General features: G+C 33.9%; 1 protein-coding gene across 2 annotated transcripts in view; it reads left to right on the top strand.

Moving 5' to 3' along the window:
- LOC133203783 (uncharacterized) overlaps positions 1 to 18,103 on the top strand; it is a 177,748-nt gene that overhangs the window by 85,287 nt on the left and 74,358 nt on the right. The window contains exons 8-10 of one of the 2 annotated variants that reach the window (XR_009723472.1): positions 1,668 to 1,765; positions 3,619 to 4,842; positions 8,245 to 9,183. Coding sequence is in view for 1 of the 2 variants with exons in the window: in XM_061339567.1 (XP_061195551.1) it covers positions 1,668 to 1,765; positions 3,619 to 4,842; positions 8,245 to 8,886 (1,964 nt within the window). In the remaining variant the exon portion in view is untranslated. Of the gene's footprint in view, positions 1 to 1,667; positions 1,766 to 3,618; positions 4,843 to 8,244; positions 9,228 to 18,103 lie in introns of those variants that run through there. The other variant, XM_061339567.1, reaches the window with a different exon arrangement.

The following is an 18,103-nucleotide window of genomic DNA, read 5'->3' on the forward strand; positions in this document are numbered from 1 at the left end:
ACTCCTTACCTCGTGTTAGTGAAATGTAAAACTTGTTCAAATCATAACCAGCAGAGATAGGGTGGGGCCACAATGGGCATAAGGGAATGTTTTAAAAAAAATTTTCAAGTTCAGCAAAAACCTTGATTAGTCATAATTTAGTTATGGTTATAACACGCCGTTTGATTGGATAAAAAAAAAATTATATTGTATAGCCTGTGTTTCCTATGTGAAAATGACCTTATTCAAAATTGCATCACTCCTCTTTCTACAAATTGAAGGCATTTTTGATGGGGAAATTATTTTATTTTTTTTACATTGAATGATAGAAAATTAAATTATTGAGAAATCACTCATTTTCTTGGAGGTTTATTTTTTGTTGTTTTCGAGGTATGAAGAGATCCAAGAATTCATGTCCACCACAAAATGTAAAATGTCATATGCATATCTACTCAACAATTCTTCATCCACAAATTAAAATTAAATCCCCACAAGCCCATATTTTTTCTTCAAACCACGAAAATATGTGATTTTACAGTTTAAGGGATGATTTTAATAAATATTAAAGTAATACTGGTATAACCTGGGTTTGAACACTTAATTTTTTTTATTTTTATTTTTATAAACCGCTTCACGGTTAATAAAGCTTTACTATCTCAACCCAGGTTACACAGTATTAACTTTGGGTAGCTATTAAATTCATTCCTTATTATTTAATTTTCTATCATTAAAGTTGGTACATGTACCTGTACACAAGAATGCTACATTACGATACACTTTTGTGCAGTCCGTTTTTAATGTCAAGGTAAAGTGCTGCTCTAGTTACTGAAGTTAGAAGAATGCGTTCAAAAAGCTGTTTCCGAAAATTTTTGCTTGATTTGAATAAATTTGTTGGAGAATCTTTAAAAACAACTAGACATATAATTATATACCTGTATAATGAAATATATGAAGATAACAAACAGTATTCAAACTCAAAAGTCCATTAAACAATACAAAATAGGAACAGAGCAAACACGGACCTCCAAAACATCAGAGGTGGGATCAGGTGCCATGGAGGAGTGAGCATCCCCTGCCGACCGATCACACCCACCGTGTGCTCCTTGTCATATTCGGGAAATAACGGAAAAATCTGCCGTCAATTCAGTGTGTAAATAATGGTCTAACAATTAGTATGAGAAAAAAAAGTCTGTCAGCATTTGACTCAAAGATAAATTGTATTTGCTGACAAGGTCATTGTATCAACCATAGAACTTATGAAATGATGACTTTAAACGACACTGCTGATATTCTTGTTTCATCAACTTGTTTGTCAATAATTTACCTCGTTTTAGAAATTGTATATACGTAGAGCATGCTCTTGCGTATCGAATCAACTGAGAGATATAAACCCTGTATGCAGGTGATGAAGGTATATTGCTGCATAAGTAAGGGAAGTTGACGATTGAAAAGTTAAAGTCATCACGTTTATCATTAAGCTTGGTTGTTAGATTACCATTCCTTTTTCAAGTAAAATATCCAAATATGAAACAGATAATTTTATACCTGTATAACCAAAAAAAAAAAAAGTTTAACTCACTGTACAACTTTATCTTCCCACTGTTTGTAAGTACAATCAGAAGAGCTACACTCTCGTCAGAGACATCTGCCTGTTTTATTTTATTATGATGCTCTATTTGTTTTTGTAGACTACCTGAAGTTTTGGATTACCTCAATCAAGACATTTGGAGGCAAAAAGGCACCACTGTTTCTTGTTGTCACACACACAGAAAGAAAATCTACAGCTGTAAGTATTTATGCTAGCAGAGGTAATTCAATTTGAATGTAAATTAGGAGAAATTAACAGATCATTAACAAATCGTGAGAGTGTAAAGGTAAATTTACAGTAAAACAAACTTATAGCAAACACATGTTTATAATGAATAGACACTCACAGCAAAGTTATTTTCATTCCCAGTGGCTTTAAAGTATATTTTTAAGTTAATGGATATAAGAAATTATATAATTATGAAACAAAATCACCCATCCCTGGCACTTTGTTACAAGCATGTTTTACTTTATTCTTTTTTTCTGATTTCGATTGTAAAACAAAAATTGAGTACAAATGTTTAAACTGAAATTATACATTTTCAAATCTAAGTATTCAACTTAGCACAGAGTTGTATTTTAAGTTCATTTGAGCCAAAGAATGACCTTTTCTGATCAAAATTTGTCCTTTGTCTTTAAGCATTGTTGTCATCATCATTAACTTTTCACATTTTTATCTTCTCCAGAACTACTTGGCCAATTCCAACCAAACTTACTACAAAGCATTCTTGGGTAAAAGTAGTTAGTTAAAGGTAGTTAAATAAGAGAAGTGAAAACATGCTCTATTCACGCGACCATGCAAAATTCCTGTTTTCAAAACGAGGCTTGGCGTACATAACGCGACTGCAGCAGCATGGCGTCTAGCGCATCTGTTAAAAGAATGCAGAGTTCGGTATCCCACTGTTGTGTTCCCTGGTAATGGGGACAATGGACAAGATTTTTCTTTGTCCTCCCATCTTTTTCTTAAAGACTTAGCTCTACGTAAGCAGTGGATAGTAAAAATAATGAGAGACAAAGGGCCAGACTTCCACATAATTTTTCCCAAGGTCAACGAGTACGAATGCCAGCCAGTGACCTTGTAGTTCACAGGTTAATGAAAATATATTGATAAATTACGTTATGTATAAGGTTTCGTTATGATTTAATTAATGTTATTTTCATAATTTGAAATTAAAGCTATTAAAAAAACCACTCTTGAAGTTAATCCAAGATTCCATTGATATGCTGATGCTTTCATCTGTTTGCAGTTGAATAATTGGAAGACCTAGGACCCTCTAAATAAGACCGCATATACAGTGTACATGAAAATAAACATTTTTTAATTAACCTGGATTAATTGATTAGTGATATCATCCTTAGAAACAAGTTTGTTCAAATAGTGACCCCATGGGGTAAGATGGGGCTACAGTAAGTGATGAAATTTTACATGGGTTTGCATATATTAAAACAATGTTTAAAATCTTTTTCTTTTCAAGAACAGTGGGGCTGTGATATGTGATACAAGAGTACCAAAATGTAGAATATTCCTTAAAAGAACAATCAAACGAACAAAGAAAAAAATATTGTTCAACATAATTTAACTATAGTAACTGCTGATAAAAAACAGAAGGGCCATAGTTACTCTTTAAGCGTTGTGGCCCATGGGCCTTTTGTTTATCAAATTATGGCTCTAGGAGTTCAGGTTGGGTACAATAAGGGATCAATATTTTAAAAGGAATTTTATGAGAATTTTTTTTTTCAAATACAAGAGCCACACATTTTGCAATTATTTAAGGAATCACTGTCTAGTTAGTAGAAAATGCCTGGGCATCAACGAATGATCAAGAAATCAACTCAACTAACTTTCAAAGAGTTATCACAGAGAAAAAAATAGAAATGGAAATATATGGAAATTGTTGTTTGGATTCAATCAATTATAATTTTTCTTGAGAAAAGAGATGGGAGTTTTTAAAATATTGTAATAAACAACAGGAATGTCAGTGAGATTCAGGTTGGTGTTGTGGCCCTTAGGCCTCATGTATTCTTTTTTCATGATTTTATTTACCTTTTCAGGAAATTAAGAAGTATTTTGGGGAGTTTTGGGAAGCAGTTCCAGATGAGGACAGAGATTGGTTAAGAGATTCTCTCAATGATCGTGAATATGCAGTGGGTCTAGATGAACTAAATGACAACTCGAAAAAAATGCTTGAGTCAATGAAAATGTCCATAGTTGAACTGTTTAAAGATGAGATAAATACTAAAATTGAAATGCCTTCTTCATGGGCTTTAATGGAACAGTTATTGTATGAAGGAGCATGGAAGGTTTTGTCCCTTAGTGAAATCTGGAAGCTCAACTTATCCCTTCCCCATGAATACCAAATTAAAAGTGATGAGGAAATGTCTATGTTTTTAAAGTGTTTCCATGACAATGGCCTTCTTTTGTATTTTGAAGAAGAGAAATTGAGGGAAAATGCAGTGCTTGACATTCAGTGGTTTGCTAAAGCTTTCAGCAAGATTATTGCTGATGAAAACCATATCAATAAAGACTGCAAAACAAATTTAATCAAGGAATGGAAATCCTTCAATAAAATGGGAGAACTTAAAGATAAAGTAATAGATGCACTTTGGAAAGATGAACCTTCATACTTGAAACACAAAAGTGAAATTATGTCTTACATGGAGAAGCTTCAAATGCTTGTAGCTTTGGACTCTTTTGAGGCTGTATCAGAAGATGGCATGTCATGGTATGTCCCATGTATGAACAAAAAGCAGTTTAAAGCTGACTTCTTTGAAGATAAATGGGAATGCTCCTCCATTTTGTGCTTTCGATTCACTTCCTTTGCCATGTTTGTGTTCTACAGACTGGTAGCATACTGCATGAGTTTTCTAAGATGGAGTGCTTCAATAGACGAAGACAATGAAGGAAGTCCATGTCTTTATCAAACAGCAGCAGTGTTTGATCACAATGAACACACTGTTGTTGTTGGCATATCTAATGACGATATCCAGTTGCAAGTATTGAGAATCACACCATTGACTATAGACAAGGACGTATCAAATGAAATTGGAGAATCCGTTGAAAAAGCCATAGAAAAACTGACAGAAACATTTATCGGTACAAAAATATTCCACAGAGGATACAAATGTCAAAACGTTATTTGTAATGAAAAAGATCTTTCTTTCACCCTTGCAAGTGAGCTCTCCAATATTAAAACTGATAAAGACATTCAGTGCAAGTGTCGACTGAAGGAGAAACACGTGATAAATGTACAAAGGACTCTGAGTTTCTGGGAAAAGGTAACAATTACTAAATTATATTCCTCAGCAAACAAAACTTAACATTTAGAGGTATGTAAGGATTATCTTGCCCTTCTTTTTGTTGGTTTGTCTGCATTTATGTCTGGGCTAAGACTTGGTGGAAAATCATTGTAAAATCAAACTCGCAGAGAAATTGCATATGACCTGAGGGTATCATCATGACTTGATTTTGACCAAATGCCATTTGGGGAAAAGGTCACTGACTGGTACGAAAAAATCTAACATTCATGTTCAGTCAATTAATGTTTCATGGAGACACTGGAATTTTATAATTTGTACAAAGATTGTTAACTACTTACAGATGTGTATTGATCTTAACCCAAAGTCTTTTGAACAATTTGAAAAAAAAAAAATATTTCAATTACTATCCAAGCTATATCCTCTAATGGAGAAACACAGGAAGATAACAATTGACGCAAATATTGCTTATAACTTAAAGGTGATTCATAATCTTTCAAATGGATAATATATTCCGAGCTTGCTAGGATTGCTCATGACCTAACGTTATGTCATGATCTTGATGATGGCCCAAAGTTCCTTTCTGAACAAACCATTTATAGGGAACATGAGTCACTCAGACCTTTTGTTATCTGCTTTTGTTAAACACAATGCATTGTCTGTTATCTTTGAACATTTTCAGCTTCTTCTCAAGAACAGCTGAACCAATTTTAATAAATTATATATGTAGGTTAACAAAGATTGTGAAGTTCTTGGACTCTGCCTTCGAATTCTGGAGGGTTGAGTTCAGATCCATCAATATTAATGAGTTTTTAAAAAGTAAAGATGAGGATAAGTGATCAATCTATGATAAAACTAAAAACAACACAAATCTATGAACAGGGCATATGACACAGATCCTTGGAAATTCCAGAGGTGGGATCAGGAGGTTAAGGGGAGTAAGCACCCCCTGTTGACTGGTCACACCCGTCGTGAGCACTATGTATTGTATTGATCAAGTGATCCTATTTCCCGTCAAATCAAGTTTCAATATTAAGAGCTAACTATTGGTATGAAATATGTCAAAGATCTGTACTCCTGAACATCTAGTAGTCAATATGTTGGCATGATTATAATATGCAATGAAACCTTTGCCTTAGATATTAAATTCATGACCCTTGAGCTGAGTTACGTTGATCCTTTATTGAAATGCATTAAATTTTATAAAAATCTTCTTTACTGATGTTCATCCTGTAAACTGATTATGTGTATGAGTCTAATGAGTATTAAGTCTTTTAATAAACTGTGAAAAATGTATGGCCCCCTGGCTCATGGTTCCAAGTTCAAGGTTATTGCAAAATATGAATATGGTTTTCTTTGAATATAAAATGTTTGCAAGAGTTTAAGAAGTTCTAATACTTTTACCAAAATTGCAAATTCAACCCCCACCCCCATGATTCACGTTCGAGGGGTTTTGCAAAATCGAGTGCAATATTATTTAAATCATTTAATTATTCTTTTGAAGTGAAATATATGGAGATAACGAACAGTATTCAAGCTCAAAAGTCGATTAAACAATACAAATTTTAGAGCAGAGCAAACTCGTACCTCTATAACATCAGAGGTGGGATCAGGTGCCATGGAGGAGTGAGCATCCCCTGCCGACAGGTCACAACCGCCGAGTGCTCCTTGTCATGACCAGGAAATAAAAAATCCGTTGACAATTCAGTGTGTAAATAATGGTCTAACAATTAGTATGAAAAACGTCAGTCAGCATTTGACTTAATGATAGATTGTATTTCCTGACAAGGTCATTGTATCGACCATAGAACTTAAGAAATGATGAATTTAAGTGAGACTGCTGATATTCTTTTTTCTTCAACTTGTTTGTCAATACCTTACCTCGTTTTAGAAAGTGTTCATATGTAGAGCATGCTCTAGTGTATCGAATTAACTGAGAGATATAAACCCCGTACATTTCTTTACAGTTTCCCTTCATCTGAATTTTCTCTATTAAACGTGTGGCCGATGTCAGTGATAAATGTAAGATAAATAGAAAGAGGCTTAATTTTTGTTATTTGCTAATTAGAAGAGCTGAAGATCAGGCTTAATTTCAAAGTTTTATTCAGAATGCCACACAAGAAGCATACCGGGGGTATGTATTTCTAAAGGTATCACACTCGGTAATTGTTTTCACTATATAATTCTATATAGAATATAAAATCTTTAAAAATCAAGTATTCCAACTCAGGAAAAAATTCTTAATTATTAAACGTTACCAGTCACATCAGCTGACACAAAAAGGGTATGTACATGGCATTTTCTGATTTTTTCCATCCACAAACAGGAATACACTCAAAACCACGTGTTTTCAATGTGTTTGTAAACATCGTATGTGTACCTTAGGAAGAGGCCTTCGTTTGCCATGAAAGAATTAGGTCTTGTCAAAACCAATATTTTACAAAGTACATAAAATATCCTAAGCACAGACACCAAAAATGTAAAAATAGAAGGAGAGGAAAATATGAAATTTCTCACATCATGAAAAAAATAGTTCTTTATTATGTATGGAACTACAATTGACTGCATGAGTTCATTTTAATTGGTCAATAACCGGTGTGATGTCTTCAAACATATCTTGTTTCTGTTTTAATTGTATACCATTGTTAACAGTATTATTCTTTTTCTTCAAGCAGAGAAAAAACTTTTGAATATAGAACGTCAATTTTTAAATTATACAATCCTTAATACAAGTTCTTTTCATCCTACATTTCTTCAATTACTTAAAGGCAGGGCCCTTTAAGGCAGGGCCCTTTAAGATGGTCGGTATCTCAATGATTTCTAGTTTGCTTCAGATTTATTGACCTGTTCTAGAACTATGGCAAACAAGTTTACCAAAACACTGACCAATGTCCCTTATGTGATGACATTGAAGAATAGCTGAATAGTAACACCATTCAATTTTCTATTACATGTACTTCTAAAAACTATCATAAAGTTAATTTCCCTTTTGGTCTAGCATCATTATAAACATATAGAATAATATCTTTACACGCTCCGTGATCGGAAGGTCTTGTGTTCAAATCATGGCTGCGACTAAACTAATTCGATAAAAAAAGGTAACAACTGTTCCTTCGCCAAGCGCCCGGCACTTAGAAGTGAAAGTTGGTCCTTTGGATGAGACCTTAAAAATCGAGGCCCTGTGTCGTGGTAGGCGTTGGCATAATAAAGACCCCTCACTGCTCAATGGCACTGAGTGCTGAGTAAAGGTCTAAATTTGAAGCCCTTCACCAGTATATGGTGATCTCTAATTGAGTGTAAAATTCTTGAACGGAGCGTAAAACAACATACAATCAATCAATCAATGTTTATACATTTTGTTCTTAGTTTCTTTTTTCTGCTAAGTTTGTTTCATCACTGTAACTATGCTTAACTGTATTTCAGAGAAAGTTGAGTGATTCCAGTACTCCAATGGCCTCTGGACAAGACCTGGGGGGTCGGTCTAGATTTGCAAAACTTGGAATGGCAATGAATGATGTGTTAAATCAGGCATACAGAGATATACTAGAGATGGAGGTCCTCCCTTCTGATATTGAGAGCAAAGCTAAATCATCTCCAGTTTATAAAAGATTGCGCCCAGAGCAAGAGCATCTCTTGCTAGATGCTAAACATTTAGGATATAAGAACTTTGACATTTCATTAACATACACATTGATCAGAAATATTAGTTCAAAGATTCCTAAACCAACAAAAGGAAAGTGGGGAGAAGAGCCAGCAGCAGGAGAGGTGACAGTGGGTGATGATATCGAGAGAATTAGGTTAATACGAAACAGTTTGACTGCTCATGTGAGCTCAGCCTCCATCCCTCAGACAGAGTTCGATGACACCTGGTTGACGATGTCAAATATCTGCCAAAGACTAGAAACCTTCACTGGAAAGAAATACTTTGATACCCTTAAGGATATTAAAACACTAACCTTGAGAAAGGAAGATGAGGATGCTATTATAAAGAATAAAATGCAAGAATTTTTTAAGACAATGAAATCAAATATGCTTGAAATTGAAGCAATGCTCAATCTTAACTAAAATCTACAAACTAAGAGTTATGGATGTGGATCTGGTTAGATTGCTCAAGAATTGTAATTGTGGCCTGAAATAGAATTCACAATCAAATTTGAATGAATGCATTCAAGGAATTTGATATTTGGAACTGAGATTTCTCAAAAACTTAATTCAAGGTGTAGAACACGGGGTAGTTTCAATTGATAAGAAATTCACAATTGTTGGTTTACTGATTTCAATGAATTCAAACTTTAAAGTGTTGTTGGTTACAAAATACAAATGTCACCTTACCTTTAATGAGGATCATTTTTAAAATAATGAGTATAAGAAGGTCAAATTTCGAAATAATTTTGCTTAGAAGTTTTGACGGCATCATTAAACAAGAGGCCCAAGGGCCTTAACGATCACCTGAGTATAAAACAACAATCCATAGAGGATTTATAGAGCATAAATTGAAAGCTGCAAAAACAAACCCAGGTTATATAATATGTATTAATTTTTCATCCAATCAAATGATGCATTACAACCAAAGTTAACTTATATTAAAATGACTTATCATGGTTTTGTTGTTTTTGAGAAGATTTTTAAATGATCTTTCCTATATATTCCTAACTAAAACTTTGATCACCTGTTGTGCCGCCTCCCTACCCCAGGGGGTCAAGATTTGAAAAAAATATGAATTAACATTACCCAAAGATGCTTCCATATAAATAAGACAAATCATGGCTTTGCTATTCTTGAGAAGAAGATTGTTAAAGATTTTTCATATGTATTCATGTGTAAATCTTTGATCGTCCGTTGTGGCCCCACTCTATCCCCAGAGTCATGATTTGAACAAACTTGAATCTATACTATATCTGAGGATGCTTCCATGTAAATATAACCACTCATGGCTTTGCTGTTTTTGAGAAAAGAATTTTTTTAAAGATTTTTCCTGTGTATTCCAATGTAAAATTTTCATTGTCCATTGTGGCCCAACCCTACCCCCGGGGATCACGATTTAAACAAAATTGAATCTACACTACCTGAAGATGTTTCCACATAAGTTTCATCTTTCCTGGCCCAGTGGTTCTGGAGGAGAAGTTTTTCCCAATGTATTCCCATGTAAAATTTTGATCATAATGATTCATTATGGCCCCGCCCTTCCCCAGGGGGTCATGATTTGAACAAATTTGAATCTATACTACCTGAGGATGTTTGCACACAAGTTTCATCTTTCTTGGCCCAGTGGTTCTGGAGAAGAAGATTTTTAAAGATTTTTCCTATTTATTCCTTATAAAACTTTGATCGTCCATTGTGGCCCCACCCTAACCCCAGGGGTCATGCTTTGAACAAAATTGAATCTACACTACCTGAGGATTTTTGCACCTAAGTATCATCTTTCTTGGCCCAGTGGTCCTGGAGAAGAAGATTTTTAAAGGTTTTTCCTATGTATTCCTATGTAAACTTTTGATCGTCCATTGTGGCCCCACCCTACCCCCAGGGGTCATGATTTGAACAAACTTGAATCTACACTATCTGAGGATTTTTCCGTATAAGTTTCATCTTTCTTGGCCCAGTGGTTCTTGAGAAGAAGATTTTTAAAAGATGCCATTAATTTTTCGCTAATTCTTAATTATCTCCCCTTGGAATAAGGCTTGGCCCTTCATTTGAACAAACTTGAATCACTATTACCCAAGGATACTTTGTGGCAAGTTTGGTTGAAATTGGCCCAGTGGTTCTTGAGAAGAAGTCGAAAATGTGAAAAAGTTTACGCACGACGCACACCCGCACGACGACGGACGAAAACAGATAGCAATAGGTCACCTGAGTGACTCAGGTGTCCTAATAAATTCAAACTTTATTAGTCATTGTCCGTTTAAAAAAAATGTCTGAAGAAATTTCAAGAAAGTTTTAGAATCTAGTATCTTTGTATGAGGGTGACAAGAAAAGTGAATTTCCTTGGTCGTTGGATGGATCCAAACCTCTTATTGCCCCGTACATTGATAGTGTCGAAAATCATTTTGTTTCTGTACAAAAATTCTTTTGTGTATTTATATATTCTCAAAACATCTTTTTAAAAGCATCGATGATATTTAATGCCTTTGCAATGATCTTGTAAAATCTATGAAGATAATAATAATAATATAATAATACTTTATTTAAAGAAGGTAACCTGATTAGTGCAAGCACTATTCTTCCCCAGGGCCTTCTGTCAATAAACATTATAAAGTTAACATAGTTATACACATACAAACATATAATAAATATATACATAAATATACAAAGACAAATATGAATCACAAATTATTCTGACATTGTTTTACATAATGTTTTACTTGTTTCTTGAAAGCATTAAGAGTTGGTGACATTTTTATATGTATAGGTAAATCATTCCATAACATGGCACCAGAGTACTGGAAGGAATTTTCAAAAAGTTTACATTTATGAATTGGCACACACAAGTCAACATTAGATTCAGATCGGAGATTGTATTGGTTATTACTTTGAAATTGGAACATGTCATTTAAATAAGTAGGGCAAGAATTAAAGAGGGATTTATATAGTAATACATATTTATTTACAGTAAGTTGTTCATAGACAGTTAGCCAATCAAGTTCATCAAAAAGAGGTCGTGAGGGTGCATCAGGGGGAGCATCTAAAATATACCTTGCAGCACGTTTTTGAAGCTTATGAACTCTGTCAAGATTTGATCGGGATGTATTGCCCCAAATTGTAAGGCAGTAATCAATAGTAGGCATGATATATGCATTATAAAACAGCTTGCGTGTTTGAGTGGGAAGATACTTTTTAATTCTTCGGAGGGTAGAAATTTTATGTGACAGGGACTTACACACATGGTCGATATGTACATTGTACTGTAGAGAGTTATCTAAATATACTCCAAGAATCTTCTCATGTGTTACGTTGTCTAGCTTCTGATTTGATATGTATAAAGAAAAATCATGCTCTGAGAATTTTGATCTCTTCTGATGTGTGCCTATTAACATGCATTTAGTTTTTGAAGCATTAAGTACCATTTGATTCTGAGAGCACCATCTTTCTATACAAGCGATGTCCATTGATAATGCATTTACAATAGATTGGGAATCTTTGCCGGGGACATGTAGAGTGGCATCATCTGCAAACAAATCTATGTTTGAATTTTTAATATTAAGTGGAAGATCGTTAATGTAAAGTAAAAACAGAAGAGGCCCTAGTATAGATCCCTGTGGAACTCCCGCTGTGACTTGCTGATAAGATGATTGTTTGTTAGACAGATGGACACTTTGAAGTCTGTCACTTAAATATGATCGAAACCACTGTAAAGTTAATTCATTAAAATTATAACACTGTAGCTTTTTAAGAAGAATTTCATGATTTACTAGGTCAAATGCCTTACTGAAGTCAAGAAAGACAGTACCAACAAGTTTGCCTTGATCCATTTCATATAACCATTCATCTGTAATTTTTGTTAGGGCTGTTTGACATGAGTGCAGTTCTCTGAAACCTGATTGAGATTCTATTAGAAGATCAAAGTCTGAAAATAGAGATCGGATATATTTTGCCACATGTTTTTCTATAATTTTTGATAATGTCGGTAAAATAGAAATGGGTCTGTAGTTATTTGGATCCAGTTTGTTTCCCTTCTTAAAAACTGGTGTAACTTTGGCAAGTTTAAAACTCTTAGGAAAAATACCAGTTGTAATACTAGTATTTATTATGTGGGTCACAGGTTTATGTATTATTTGTGCAGTAAGTTTTAATAGACGTGGACCAATGGTATCTACACCTGATGATTTACTAACGTCTAGCTTATTAAGTAAGTAAAGCACTTCATCGGGACTTATAAGTGGGATATCAACTATTTCTGTACCCATTTTAGATTGTACAAAATTCAAAAGGCCGTTAATGTCACACTCCTCTTTATTTACACCTTCAAGAAGTTTAGTAGAGATATTTGAAAAATGAGAATTAAACATCTCCACAATTTCTTGTGTATCCTCTGTAACATTATCATTTTGTGCCAGTGCGGTCGGAATATAATTTTGTGGAGTAGAAGCTAATTTATTTAATGCGTCCCACATCTGGCGTGGATTTTTGTTTTGCTCTATAGTTGATTTATAATAATTTATTTTTGCATTTTCGATAAGTGATGTTACCTTATTTCGCCATATTCTATAGTTTTCAAAGTCTTTATTTTTATGGAAGTTATTGCGCATGTGCTGTGCTTCGAGAATTTCTTGGGTTAACCATTTTGGTCTTGCATCATACTTCACTCTTTTTGTTTTTATTTTTGCATGTTTGTCTAGTACAGTATTAAAAAGCGAATAAAATTTTTTTAATGTATCATTTGGATTAGAGAGTGAATCTAAAGATTGGAAATTAACCTTTTCCAAGTCTGAGAGAAAGTTTATTTCATTAAACTTTTTGAAGTCTCTATATGTTATCTCTGTGTGTTTATACTTCCTCACATAATCATGTAATTTTCTCGTGAAACAAATAGGATAGTGGTCAGAGACTGCAATTGGCGGTACTACAGATTCACATATGTTCTCGGGTAGGTTAGTATATACATGATCAATTAGGGTTGAGGAGGCATTTGTTATCCTAGTGGGTACATTAATTATCTGTGAGAAGTCATATTCTTCAAAAGCTGAGGTCCAGTACCTTGGGGGGTCTTTCATCAGGTCAATATTAAAATCACCTGTTAAAATGATTTCAGCATCGTCACAGCGGGATGCACAATTTATCTCCCGTGTAAGACTTTCTACCCAACAGGTGGTAGCAGATGGGGGCCTATATGCGGTACAATAAAAAATTGGTTTTGAATTTGGGATGTTAATTTCAAGCCATAGTGTTTCTATGTCTCCCTTTTCAAAATCATTGCGACGTTTGTAATGCAAATTATTGGAGATATATACAATTAGTCCTCCCCCTGATTTCCCTAATCTATCCCTTCTCTCAAAATTAAATCCATCGATATCTAATTCACAGTTGTCCGTTTGTTCATTTAAAAATGTTTCACAGATACCAAATACATCAATAGAATGATAGCCTGATAAAAGAAGCTTAAGCTGGTCAATTTTAGGCAAAATGTGACATATATTTAGATTTCCAAATCTAAGACCTTTTTTGATGAGTCCAAAATTAAATGAGTGTGAATTTGAATTTTTCTTGTTTGATTTCTCGTTGATTTCAGGATTTAATAAGTTAGAATTTCTTGTTGATGAACTTGTAGTCAAGGATGTACATGTATAAGTTTTCCTAGGAGATACATTTTTATAAGAACAATTTACATCACTGTCATTGTTAAAACGTGAATAGGACATAAAATCATTATCTAGACTCGATCTTGGTGATATATGAGTAGTATTCTGTAAATTACATACTTGTGAGCATTTGCATGATATTTCAACACATTCATCACAAAGACAGATTAAAACACCAAAGGGGTTTGATTTTAAGAGGAATGGGTTTTCGGCATTATCCTCTTTGCCGTATTCCTAATAGGAACAGTGTTTTGCTTTATGACCCGGAGAGTTGCAGTTCCAGCAAACAATTTTTTGCCCATGCCTACAATTCCGTGAGGAATGTCCATTTTCACCGCAATAATAACACATATTCACAAACATCAATCTCAAAATACATCGAAACAATACAAATTCGAAGCAGAGCACCCCCCCCCCCCCCAAAAAAAAATGTGCGATTAGGTGCCATGGAGGAGTAGGCATACCATGTCGACCAGTCACAACCACCGTGTTCTTATTATCATGATCCGTAGACAATTCAGGGTTTAAATAATGACCTAACAATTAGTACAAAAAAACGTCAGTCAGTATTCGACTTAGTGATAGATTGTATCATAATAATTCCTAAGGGATCCTTATTTTTTAAGTTTGTAATTGCGGGAATGTTTCTGTTTTAAAGGATTGTGTTTCAAATGTCCATGTTACTATTGCTTGTACACGTTTTATACTTAGAGTCGGCCACATAAGTAATTATCTAATGCATGCTTGCATATTCCTGACACAGATTTGCTATCCTACTTTGTCGCTGGTGTCAATAATTTTTGTTAATTATGCTAATGTATTATAATAAATCTCAAGTTGAATTAATGACAAATAATAACAAATTGTTATATGATAATGTACATAAAATGTTTCCAATAAGCATGTTGGAGCTTTAGACTCGTAAAGATCTCACCATATATGAAAATTGTACTTTAACTTAACCATGAATGGTTGACGTGCAGATTGAATGACTTTGATGATATATCTGTCTGCGAATCAACAGTTAAATTAATGTAACATTTTTCCTACCTAGTTCGTCCACTACTTGATCATGAGTCTTGTTGGAGTAATCATCCATATGTCTGAATATTTTTATTTGGAAAAAAAAAATCTTTTTTTTCAATCTTTAGAAAATAAAAAATATTCTTTTTTGTTATTTTCTGATTGGTTTGTAAATCACAAAAAATTAACACACCAGATCCTCATGTAATAAATATTGCATTGTAATTGAACCCATGCTGGATGAATTTTGAAGTGTACTGTTATCACTTGACAATGTATGTATAACTGAACATCTACCTGCTTATTCACCACATAATATGCATTTATTTAATTTGTATTTTTTATTTAAATGTTATAGTTTCTTACTTGATAGAGCCTCAAGTAAGCTGAACCGATTGTTCTGTGTAAATCCATGTTTATATGTGTGTGAACTAAATCAAGCTTTTTTTTCAGTAATGTATGATAACATTTCTTTTTTTCCTATTCTAATTAAGCTACGATACTTTTTTTCCTTTGGTTATGATTAATATTGTTTATAATATAGTGTGCCATTAAAATGACACTTCTGTTGTTCCTTGATTTGAGCTCACTTGAGCTTAAAGCTCAAATGAGCTTTCCTGATCACCTGTTGTCTGGCGTCCGTCCGTCTGTAAACTTTTCACACTTTCAATATTTTTTTCTAGAACCACTGGGTCAATTTTAACCAATTTTAACCAAACTTGGAACAGAGCATCATTGGGTAAAGAGGATTATAAATTGCTAAGAAATTAAAAAGTTAAAATGAAAAGCCAAACCCCCTTCCAAGGAGAAATAATCAGGAAAAAGCAAAAAATAGCATGAAGTCATTAAAAAATGATCTCAAGAACTACAGGGCCAGAAAAACCGAAACCTATGTAGACATAGGTAGCGAAGACTAAATTATTCAAATCATGGCCCCTGGGGATAAGGTGGGTGTCACAATAGGGAATCCAAGATTTACATTGAAATATATACTAGGAAAAATTAATCTTCTCAAGAACCATTGGACCAGAAAAGCTTTAACTTATGTGGAAACATTCTTAGGTAGTGTAGATTCTATATTGTTCAAACCATGGTCCTTTGGGATAAGGTAAGGCCACGATACGGAATCAAAGTTTGATATAGAAATATTTATTTAAAAAATATTTTAAAATCTCCTCACGGACAGCAAAGCAATGATTAGTCAAATTAATATGGAAGCAACCTCAGGCAGTGTACATTCAAGTTTGTTCAAATCATGACCCTCATTCCTCCCCCAAGGTGCGGTGGGGTTACATTTGGCGATCAAAATTTTACATAGGATTATACATGTGAATACATGTACATATGGGGGGAAATCCAAAGAAAACCAGGACAAAAGTGACTCAGGTGAGGGTAGTGGCCCGTCCCATGTGTCTCTTGTTTGATAGATGGTATCTACCTCTTATTGAAGAACATAGTTCAGCTTTGCTTGTTGTATTGAATTAATATGAATTGATATGGTTATACATCATGTAATAAAGATATTCAGAATAGATACAGTCCCTGAAACATTCTACTTTCCCATTTTTCCGTTCGTTCAGCGTGCGTTCACCGTTCGTTCACCGTGCGTTCACCGTTCGCTCTCCGTTCACAGTTTTGCGTTCACCGTTCACCATGCGCTCGCGTTCACCGTTCACAAAGCGTTCAGCGTTCGCTCTTCGTTCCGTTCACTTTGCGTTCACATTGCGTTCAGCGTTCACCTATCGTTCAGTTTTCATTGTCATTCGGAACTCCGATGTGAAAGGACTTATCTTTTTGTAGGGAAGGAGTTACAGGTTTTTTTAATTTGATAACTAACATATCGTGTTTAAAGAATCATTATTTCATGTTGAAAAATATCTACGATATATATTTTTATTATTCTAACTTAGCTGTTAGGTTATTTATTAAATTACTCTGGAAAATACATGTTGTTATAAGCACATTCTGTACCTATGTAGAACGATGCTAAAATAATAAATTTAACTAAGGGCAATGTGCAAATACTTCAAGCACTGCAACATTTTGTTGTTAAAGACGACAAATCGTTAATAGTGATATAATTATCCAAGTCAAATAATTACGCAGCAAAATTACGAAAATATTTATTTCTAACACGTTTTTTTTTTTTCAATTACTACAGAAAATATGACAGAACTAGTTCTGAGAGTTATACATAGTACTGCGGATATCCTCTTAATTTATTATCTTTGGAGCGAATTAAATTGATAGTGTTGATAAAGGAAATATTTATTTGAAATGTACTGCAGTACAGAATTTTCTCTACTATGATATGTAAAGTCTATAGTTATAGAGAAAAAAAAAATCTTTCTTCACCGTAACTTTATATGTTTGCCATTCAATATGATTAATACCCCCCCCCCTCCTTTTCCCCTACACTGATAACTTAGTCTTTACTGTATTTCCAGAATATTTTAATTAACTTTTTTTTTTAATTACGGTCTTTTTTAGAACAAAAATTTCAGTCTCAAAACTAACATGCATCTAAAAAAGTCACAAAACAATAATAGTTCAAAATGTACACGTGCCGGCGTTGGTATTTGAAATTGGCAGAGAGTATGTTTCAGATTCAAGTAGTGTTAATGCCCAATGTATTTTATTCATTTATTATTCAAATGCTTGGATCAAATCTAGAAATGATAAAAATAGATGTTATAACTTGATGTGACGAAACTTTCACACCTGCACAGTGTCGAATGACTTTGATTGACAGGACAAGCACGTGGACTTCGTGTGAACTTGAAGCAGCAAAATAAAAACGAGTATGACTGTCAAACAAATGGATAGGATTTGTTGATAAAAAAAAAAGTTACTTTCACTGTCTGATATATTTAGAAAAAAAAATTCAGAGTTTTTGTTTGATATAGGTACAAACATTTGGTGAAGCCTGAAAGGAGGGAGGGGGGCTAAAACGGAATATTTCTTTC

Source organism: Saccostrea echinata, unplaced genomic scaffold (assembly GCF_033153115.1).
Source record: "Saccostrea echinata isolate AGI-Se365-2 ecotype Australia unplaced genomic scaffold, CSIRO_AGI_Sech_v1 ptg000051l, whole genome shotgun sequence".
Lineage (NCBI taxonomy): Eukaryota > Metazoa > Mollusca > Bivalvia > Ostreida > Ostreidae > Saccostrea > Saccostrea echinata.